Raw genomic sequence first — 9,702 nt, 5'->3', positions numbered from 1 at the left:
TTCTTATGCAAATGCTGCTAATCCTAAACAAAACAAAGAACACATCAAATGATATTAACATCCCACATCGATTACTAGTAATTAAACACGAAACTGTTAACAAACAAATTCTTCTCTTTTTTCCATTATCACATTACAAGTGTTAAGAACATTGGTGGGAATTCCCATGCAAGTAGTGGGAAACTCCTTCATATCTAAAGGTTGAGAAGATGACACCTGTCTATGGGCAAAATTGTCATTTAAATGATTTTTTTGTTAAGAAGTTCATAGATACTCGACGGGTTAAACGATGACATCTTCAAGCAATTACTTTTTCTTTCGGAACCTCATTAGACCCTCCGCTACCACTCCGGCCGCCGTCAACGGTGTCGAAATATTCAAAAATACCCTCATTATACCTCTCTGAACCTCCTAAGAACATGCACCATATTAGATTATAGAAAATCTTAATGATGATGTGCAGATTTAGGTTTCAAACAGAGATTTTCTATCACTATTCTGATGTTTTTAACGACTTTCAACCACCAAAATCCCGTGTCCTTGCATGTTCCGGCGTGTCGACACTGGTACGAGGGACTTTCCGGCGAGTCCGTGGCTTTAACTACAACAAAGAAGGTATGTTAAGACCAAAAGGATTAAGCTGATTTCCTGATATAATTTTATATTTATTAATCCATTTGTTTTTGCTTCAGTTTCTTTTGAATATTAAGCTACATTCACACTACATGCAGCGGCGACACTAAGGGTGCGTTTGGTTCGTTGTATTGGATTAGAGGTGTATTGGATTAGAGGTGTAATAGCAAATCAACTGTTTGGTTGAATGTAATGGAATAGAGGCGTAATAGTAATCTTGTGTTTGGTTGAATGGAATAGAGGTGTAATAGCATAATGGAAAATACTAAAATGACTAGAATACCCTTAGCATAAATTTGTTCTGGTGAATGATTATTGTTATTGTTATTTAAATTTTAATAAGATTATTATTATCAGTAATAAATATTTTAATCATAATTAAACATAATTATTATTAAATATATTTTAATTAAAATATATAATTTAATAAAATTCTTATAATTAGCAGAAATTTGTTTTGGTAAATTATTATTGTTATTGTTATTTAAATTTTAATAAGATTATTAATATCAATAATAAATAATTTAATCATATTTAAACATAATTATTATTAAATATATTATAATTAAAATATATAATTTAATAAAATTCTTAATAATCAATATTCTTATATGAATTTACTCAAATCATAATATATGATACTATAAAATATAAATTAACATAATTATTATTAAATATATTATAATTAAAATATATAATTTAATAAAATTCTTAATAATCAATATTCTTATATGAATTTACTCAAATCATAATTTAATAAAATTCTTAATAATTAATATTTTTATATGAATTTACTCAAATCATAATATATGATACTATAAAAGATAATTTGAAATAATTAATATTAAAATTAACATGTAACTGTTTGTTACTCATTCTTTGTTTCTTATTCTTTTGTTTTGATCATGTATCAATCATTTAAACCAAATGCTTGGTTGTATTGGACAGTGTTTTATTACTTTATAAATGCATGATTTTATATACACAAATACATATGTATAGGAAAATTATCTGAATGAATGGTTAATATTTATTATCAGCAAAACTTAGTATATACACACATAAATTAAGGTAAGATAATTAACTCGATATCTAGCTTGAGCAGCTCGAGTTTGTCTAAACAATACATCAAAACTTTTTATTTTGAAGCTTATAAACTTAAACAGCTTAAGTGTCTTATTTTTCATTATGCTATAAAGGAATATAAATAAATACCAGAATTTTGATAAGAAAAATTGCAGCAAGCAAAGCAATATCCTGCTATTAAACTCACTATAAAATATGTAATATAGCAAACAAAGATCTCTCAACTGATCTTTAATCTTTTAATCATTTGTAAATAAAAGAAAAATTACAAAAAGAACAACCTGCAGAATGTTTGATGACAAAACTAACAAAATCCATGATTCAATATCAAATTCAAGATGCATTCTCCTTTTCAGCTTAGCAAGTTCTTGCTTGATGACTCCAGACCTCTGCAAAACCGTATTACAGCTCGTCAAGCTTCGATTGAAGTTTTGAGGAAGTGCTTTCAAGAAAAGAACTCTGGTATAAAACGGGTAGACACAATAGGGGGTGTATCGGAAACTGACCTTGATCTTAGCCAACATAAGCTTGAACCTATCAAAGTCGTTGAGAGATGCTCTTCTCTTCTGGACAATCAACTTTCTACCCCACGAGCTACTTTCCCATTTGTTCTTAACATCTGCAAGTTAACATAAGAGTGATAAGAAAGAAAACATATCTTCAAGAAACAACATTACAAATGCTGGTGAAAGCTGTCGTCGTCCTTACCAGCCTTCTCCATAGCTTCGATCAACCCATTTGTTCTTGGGAACACGTGGAATGTCAATTGTGATATCTGTCAATGTAAGCCTTTTGAAGTTCATTTGGCCTCTTACCATATCCGGGGCATCAACAAGTGCCTGCCACATTAAAAATACAGTCACTTCTTACACGCACATCTCCAAATAACACCTATAGGACTTCAACTAGACTAGTTGGCTGATAAAGGAACATTGATAATTGAGCAGACCATAATCCAAAGACTAAAACCAGCAAGATGGGTTAGTAGAAAAATTATGCAGCCAAAATCTAATGGTCACATTAAAGACATGTTTAAACCCTTCATATGACATGTGATAAAGGAAAGGGCTTTCTTACATGACCACAGGTAAGTTTGCAGGCAATTGCATGACTTGCTTCATGCAAGAATACTGTAATGAGCTTAAAAGGCAGCAACAGCACTGTTCTCCATAGCTACAACAATCAGGGGGAAACATTAGGTCAATCCATTTAAGCAAACAGAGGCAACCAGTTCAAATTCCAAAGAATGCTGTATCTTTTAACAGAAATTCAACTGCAGTGAATCCTCCTAGAAAACTCCTAAAACCTTGGCATCCTCATCCTTATGAACAACTTATGAAAATTGTTGTAAATGCCATAGCATTTATGAGTTCCTTATGAACAGATTTACAAGTATTACAAAAGTAAATCACAAATGCTCCCAGAAAAGAACCCAATTTCCTTCAACGTGCAAACCAAGAAACTATTTAAACTGTTAATCTATTTCGTAATTCAAATTACCATCAATTCGATGGTTTCTCCAAAACAAGAAACTTATTAAATTTTAAACTAAAACTAACAATCATGGCTTAGTCAACTAAACCGTAGATATATCATCCTTCAAACAAACATAACCAGGGAGCTCTTACCAAAATTACCCCATTGTTTTTACCGTGTTTATATTGTTTCCTTACAACAACCAAAAGCATAGCAGAGAAAAAGATAATCTTCGTTATAAACAAGAGAAAAAAAATTCAAGAAAGAAGCTTACAACAAGAATGACAACAGTGAAGACACCAATTGTAACCAGAAAGGTAACTTGGCCATTATTGCAGCAACTGTTTAGCTCCCAGTTCACCATTTTTCTGCCTTTATTTCAAAATCTAAAAAGAACCATTTTTTTTTCAGGGGTCTTTTGTTTGGGATTTGAGAAAGTTAGATGAAAAAACAATATATGTTCCAATATCCAAATCATTGAACTTTAAATAAATAGAAAAAAATATCTCAAAAAGTTTATAATAAAGGCTTCCTAAATTACCAAGCGTCAAAAACCCAGAAATTTTCATCCTTTTCATTCACAGACCAAATAAAGAACTATGAAAACACACTAAAAGGGAAAAAAAATCTCGATAAGAAGAACACACCCACAAATGGTACGCCAGAGGATGTTAGAGGAGCAGAACACACTGGATGTTAGAGGAGAAGACGGTGAGGAGAGTGGAGAAGAAAGGTAGAAGGAAGAAACAGAAGGTGGATTTTGGGTAAAACAGAAGCGTGAATCGGAAGGGTAAAACAGGGACCAAAATTGAAGCAGCACCTAATCTGAACTCAATGAAGGGATTAGAAAACGGTGGATTTTGGGGATTAGATCAGTAGTGTATTAGACCTGTAATAGCAATACACTGAACCAAACAAAGTATTAGAGGGGAATTAAGCGGGACCCACCGATATACACCCAACCAAACATGGTGTAAGAGTGCGCGAAAAAATTCATATGGATTTTCTAACTTTTTTTAAAAAATTTAAAATTAATAAAAGTAAAATGTTATTTTTATTGCAAAAATTATAATTTAATTTGAGTAAAAGAATTTTATAATTAAAATTTTGAATGAAGTTAAAATTGTAAATTTCATATTATGAAATTTGAATTAACGAATTATTATTATTTATTTTAAAATAATATATATAAACAAATTATTTGATACAAAAGGATTTATATTAACAAATTATAAAATAGAAACTTTTTGAAATTAATCTCATCTTTCTCTTCTCGATCACCACCGCCTTAACGATCATGTCAACTGTTAGCCCGCAGCTTCAGATTCCTGTAGGGTTTCGATTTCTTCCCACCAAAGAAGAAATCCTTTGTGATTATCTTCAACCATTCATCAAGGGCGACCCCATACCTTCTGGTGTGATGGAGGAGTTGAATATTTATGGAGAAAATCGCGAGCCTTGGAATATTTTCAACCAAGATTCGGCAGAAGAGTCTTTCTGGGTTATCACGAAGCTGAAGAAGAAGAGCAAATCAAGAATCGATCGAACCGCGGGAGATGGATGTTGGCTCCAACAATATATCAAAGAAGTGAAGAACTCGGACGGCGGCGAAGTCATAGGGTATGATAAATACTTCAAGTACACCCGCAAGAAAAGCCAGAAATCAAATGGTCAATGGAGCATGCATGAGTTCTCCTTGAAAGACCAAGAAGCTCTTGGTTTGAGTGATTATGTTATCTGTGAGATTAAGAATAAGGATGCTGCTGTTGTGAGCCCGGATTACGAAGAATGTGAAGGAGAAATCAACAAGAAAAAGAAACGTAAGTTGATGGAGGTGCCGTCGACTTCAACAAATCATTTTGCTTTCGTGCCCCTGGGGAATCAGTCATTTGATTATATGGCTCCAGAAGCAGGAGGCTTCTCACCGTCACCACCCTTCACTGCATGTTTAAACCAACAACCAAACCCTTGGACGTCGGCAGGTGTTGGTGGCAATCTTGGAGTGCCTGATTATAATTCTCACCAGCTGGTACCTGCCTAACCCTTGCTCTATTTTCATTTTATATTTTTACATGTTTATGATGTAGCTTGTATATTCATAAAGCTTGTTCATGCATGCTTATATATTTGATTCTCAAGCCTAAGAACTGGTATTGATTTGCATATTCAGGAAGAAGCTCGTGAGGATGTCAACGCCAGTCTTTCCATCACATTGCAAGAACTGGACAACTTTTTGAACTCCGATTGGAGTTGATGTAAATGTCTTCAATGTAACTCCACATATGAATTATAGTGATGGCTTTTTTCCCGTGGTTTTTTTTCCCTTCTATATTCAGAAGGGTTTTCCACGTAAATTTGGTGTCTCCTCTTTGCATGCCTTCATTTTTTTTAATATATTAATACACTAATTTAAAATATATTTTATAACTAAAATTGACTTAAATATTTTATAGCAAATAATATTTTGTTTTGGTCAAACATGAATTTTTTTTTCCAAAACTTAAAAAAACCCAATCTATCTGGTTTTAATTACCACAACTTGCTATATAAGTAAAAAATTTTAATTATCAATATTTTTTAATTACCACACAATTAGATACATACATGTCTTACAGTAGGAAGCTCGCAAAGTGTTTTCGCAAGGAAAGCTTGTAGACTCAACTCGCGCAAGACAAGAGGAGATTGCAAGGGAAGCTCGCGTGTCTTGGCTTGTAGGAGCTTGAGGATTATCCAGCAGATAGTCTAAAACAGTACACGTGTTTAATATACTCGAAGTCTCCTAAGAATGTTAGTTCTATGAACAGTGGAGTCAATTCCTTGAATAGTAGCAACATATATAAATACATGATTGTTTCCTCATTAAGACATAATGAAAAATTATTCAACAAAAATCATTCTTGTTAAGGATCAATTTACCACATTTGAGATCCTACATACACAAAAATATGATATAGTTAGAATAGAGTCCTCATCAGTCATCACAACCAACATATTAAGTATAAGGAGCTCAACATTCATAAGTCTTGTAGGACCCCTTCAAAATAATAAATTTGCAATGTACATATTTTAAGAATTAATTTATAATAAAAATTTCTATTTTGCACATCAGTGTCTTCTTTTTCTTTTCCTTTTAATGATATAGCAAAGTGAAAGGCTCTTAATTAAGTAGAACAAATTTGTCCATGGAACAGCATCAAATGCAGCATACTTATCATACTCACCTTCCAAAATTTGCAATTCAACAATGGAAATGTCATTTTCCATCCCTCTCCCTCTTCCCACCATCCCTCCCCTATCATAAGGCCCTTTATTTTTTTGCAGACCTCCCCACCTTGCCCTCTCCCCCTCTTCCCCCTATTCCTTCTTCACCATCATCCCCACCATCATCACCACCGTCGACGCTGTTACTACTCTGTTCCTTACATCAGATTGGTGCAGTGACATTTGTGGCTTATGAGTTTACATCAGATTGGTTAGAGTACATTTTACTTCAACCTAACCCAGATTTCCATTTTTATTTTCCTTCTCATCTATTACATGATTCATTCTTTTTCATTTTTGGCCTTTCTAAAGCAGTGAAAATAAACATAAGCTGGAAGCAATTATCATAATGCGAAATCGCGTTGCGCCGATTATTAGTTTAAATGCAAGCTTCCAACTTGCTTTAAAAAGGCCACTCTACTTCCACCAAGATCTAGTCTATACATATTCTTCCCCTGTTTTGTTCTTAAAATAGTTCACTTTCCAATGAGTTTCAAACTAGCAGGTGAGCTTCTATTTCAGCCGATAATGGTGATAGTCTTCTGATAAACCCATTTCTGCCAGGTTTTTGTTTTTAAAATTTTTTAATTGGTTGGCTTTCAGGGTATAAAAGGGAAATGGAGAAACCCTTCATTCTTCATTTTGTTTTTGGTGTTTTGTCTATTTTGGGCATTTCTTTGATGAATGTTGAATACCCTTACTTATATTTCGCCTGGACTCTTACTTATGGTACCCGTTCTATTCTTGGAGTTCCCCGGTAGGTTACTCTAATCTCTAAACTGTCAAATTTTGAAATTGTGTTTTGGGTTTTTGAAAGTAATGTGCTTCTTTATATGTATGTTTTTGGGTTTCTAAGAAAAAATAAGTTTTGATTTTTTGTTATTGTGAAGGTTATCCTTATCAATGGGCAGTTCCTTGGACCAAAACTTGATGTAGTGACTAATAACAGCATTATCTTGAATCTCATTAACAAGCTTGACCAGCCTTTCTTGTTGACATGGTATACACTCGTTCTTCTCATTTTACACTTTGTTCTTTGCATATGAATCTAGGAAATGATGGAAGCATGAGTGAAGAAGATGAACCAAGTTACAACGAAGATGGAAATGGTTAGAAGTGCAAAGGCAAGAATGGATGGCCATGGAAGAGAATGAAGGACAATGTAGTTTGGCTTCTAATAGCAGTGGTGGTGGGGAAGATGGGGAGGGGGAGAGAAAATCAAAGTAGGGGAGGGATTGTGGGAAGAGGGAGGGATAGAAAATGGCATTTCCATTAAGTATATAACACTCATGTAACGGAAAATGGTTAGTGGTAACTATTTTGTTATATTTCAAAAATTGTGTGACTGAATTGAAACTTAAGTAAATGTTTTGTTAACTATCCTAAAGTTGAATGATTGTTGATATAATTTACCCTTCAACAATTAAAGGCTTTGCACTTGAGTGAATGTTTTGTTAACTGTAAAAAATGTTTAACATGTTGTAGAGTTTTCTTTAGCCATTCACCTGTTACCGAATGATACTGCATACTACAAAAGTTATATATTTAATCTATCACTTTCAATTTTTTATTTATTTAAAATAAAATTTTTACTTATATCAAAGTATACTGAATCACACATACATAATTCATAATTTACTCAGGATTAAGACATGTCACACTATAAGCATCATTAGTGAATAAATTCATAAATAAATTTAGGATCTATTCTACTTAGATCTTGTCCTATGTGTTTTCAATCTAGTTAACCACATATATATATATATCTATTTTCATATAGATTTTTTAAAATTTTTAAAATTTTAAATTAATAAAAGTAAAAGTAAAATCACATTAATATTTAGGCTATTTTTAATTTGGGCTAAAAAATTTTTGATTTAACCCGTATTAAAGTTTTGAACTCTTATGAAGTTTTGATCTTTTCCTTCTTCTCTGTTAAAAACTCTAATAGTCATACTCAATAGCCATCGATGTTGTTGTTTGTGATAACCTTTCGTGTCGATTTCAAGACCAAAAAAGAGATGTCATCCTTCTCATTGTCTTCTACGGTTCATATTTCTTAGTAGTCCGTTCCAAATCTTCTAAAGTAATGACCAAAGCTTGGAACTACATTTTCTACAACTTTTTTTTTAAATATCACTATGCCAACTAGCACAACAACACCACCTAAATATATCTTTTTTTAAAATTTTAACGGTGTCGCCTAACATACTGGCGGCATTAAAAAAATAATTTTAAAAAAATTATATTTTAACTGGTGTCACCTGACAACAAAAATTTTTTGTTTTTGAAAATTTTCCAGTGCCGCCTAATAGAACAAACGACATCCATTAAAATATATATTTTTTCTATTTTTCTCCATGTAAATACCTGTATTTTTCATGGGTATTACGCAAAATATATTCTAGTGCCGCTTGACACAATGACAGCACCCAAAAAAAATCTTTTTTAGAAAAAGTCAATCATTGTTTCAAGAGGCGAAGCCAAAAAGTATTTTTAGGGGGAACGAAATTAAATTTTAATTTTTAATAGTCTATATTTTTATAATTTTTAAATGATTAAATTAAATTTTTATCAGTTTTAGGAGGAGCCAAAGTGTAAGTTTACCTTTACTAATTTAAAATTTTAAAATTTTTAAATGGCCTAAATAGACAATTTTTCATTTTAGGGGGGTCGGACCCTTACCAGTCCCTAGATACGCCACTGATTGTCTTATCGTTGGGGGGCAGTGTCGTTGGTGTGTCAAGTGGCACCGATAAACACTATGAATTTTAAGTCATTTTCGTATATAATTTTCATTTAAATTACTAAACCAATTAATAAAAATTCGAGAAGAATTTTTTTTCAAATATCAAATTGCCATATATAATATAACATTTAGAGGTTTTTTTTTTTCAATAAGGAACTATTTTTGTTTTAAATCATCATATTATCAATTTTTTTCAAATCTATGAGAAGTATTAAAAATATATTTCCACCTAAATAAAAAAATTAAAATTATTCTCTTAGCCAAATAAAAATATTTTTTTAATGGAAAAAAAGGGTAAATTACACTAACAGTCACTCAACTTTGAGATAACTAACAAAACAGTCACTTAAGTTTCATTTCAGTCACTAACGTTATAAAAAATGACAAAATAGTCACCGATTAATAGTTTCCGTTAGTGTTTTAACTGCACAACTGATGTGGCCAGTTAACTTGACACGTTGGATGTCTACAGTGGAAATCCACTCAATTTAAGAAGA

The 9,702-nt window shown here is 32.0% G+C and overlaps 1 protein-coding gene, 1 long non-coding RNA gene and 1 pseudogene across 3 annotated transcripts; 2 read left to right on the top strand and 1 right to left on the bottom strand.

Moving 5' to 3' along the window:
- Nucleotides 1–1,809: 1,809 nt before the first annotated feature.
- On the bottom strand, nucleotides 1,810–3,559 carry LOC105777271 (60S ribosomal protein L14-2-like; annotated as a pseudogene).
- Nucleotides 3,560–4,492: 933 nt separating this feature from the next.
- LOC105777269 (NAC domain-containing protein 83) lies at nucleotides 4,493–5,449 on the top strand. The gene is made up of 2 exons (XM_012600426.2): nucleotides 4,493–5,224; nucleotides 5,366–5,449. The coding sequence occupies exons 1-2, from the start codon at nucleotides 4,493–4,495 to the stop codon at nucleotides 5,447–5,449; spliced, it is 816 nt and encodes a 271-aa protein (XP_012455880.1).
- Nucleotides 5,450–6,374: 925 nt separating this feature from the next.
- Nucleotides 6,375–7,865, top strand: LOC105777272 (uncharacterized). 2 transcript variants are annotated; one of them, XR_001128235.2, is made up of 3 exons: nucleotides 6,375–6,961; nucleotides 7,060–7,213; nucleotides 7,347–7,865. It is a non-coding gene; the product is annotated as an uncharacterized LOC105777272 (long non-coding RNA). The 2 variants fall into 2 exon arrangements; XR_001128234.2 differs by having other exon boundaries at nucleotides 7,509–7,851.
- Nucleotides 7,866–9,702: the final 1,837 nt, after the last annotated feature.

This window comes from Gossypium raimondii, chromosome 10 (genome assembly GCF_025698545.1).
Source record: "Gossypium raimondii isolate GPD5lz chromosome 10, ASM2569854v1, whole genome shotgun sequence".
NCBI classification, from domain to species: Eukaryota; Viridiplantae; Streptophyta; class Magnoliopsida; order Malvales; family Malvaceae; genus Gossypium; species Gossypium raimondii.
This window is presented reverse-complemented; position numbering and strand designations above follow the sequence as displayed.

Coding starts and splice junctions, on each gene's coding strand:
- LOC105777269 (XM_012600426.2), top strand. CDS start 4,493: ATGTCAACTGTTAGCCCGCAGCTTCAGATTCCTGTAGGGTTTCGATTT. Junction 5,225..5,365: donor ATTATAATTCTCACCAGCTG/GTACCTGCCTAA, acceptor TTGCATATTCAG/GAAGAAGCTCGTGAGGATGT.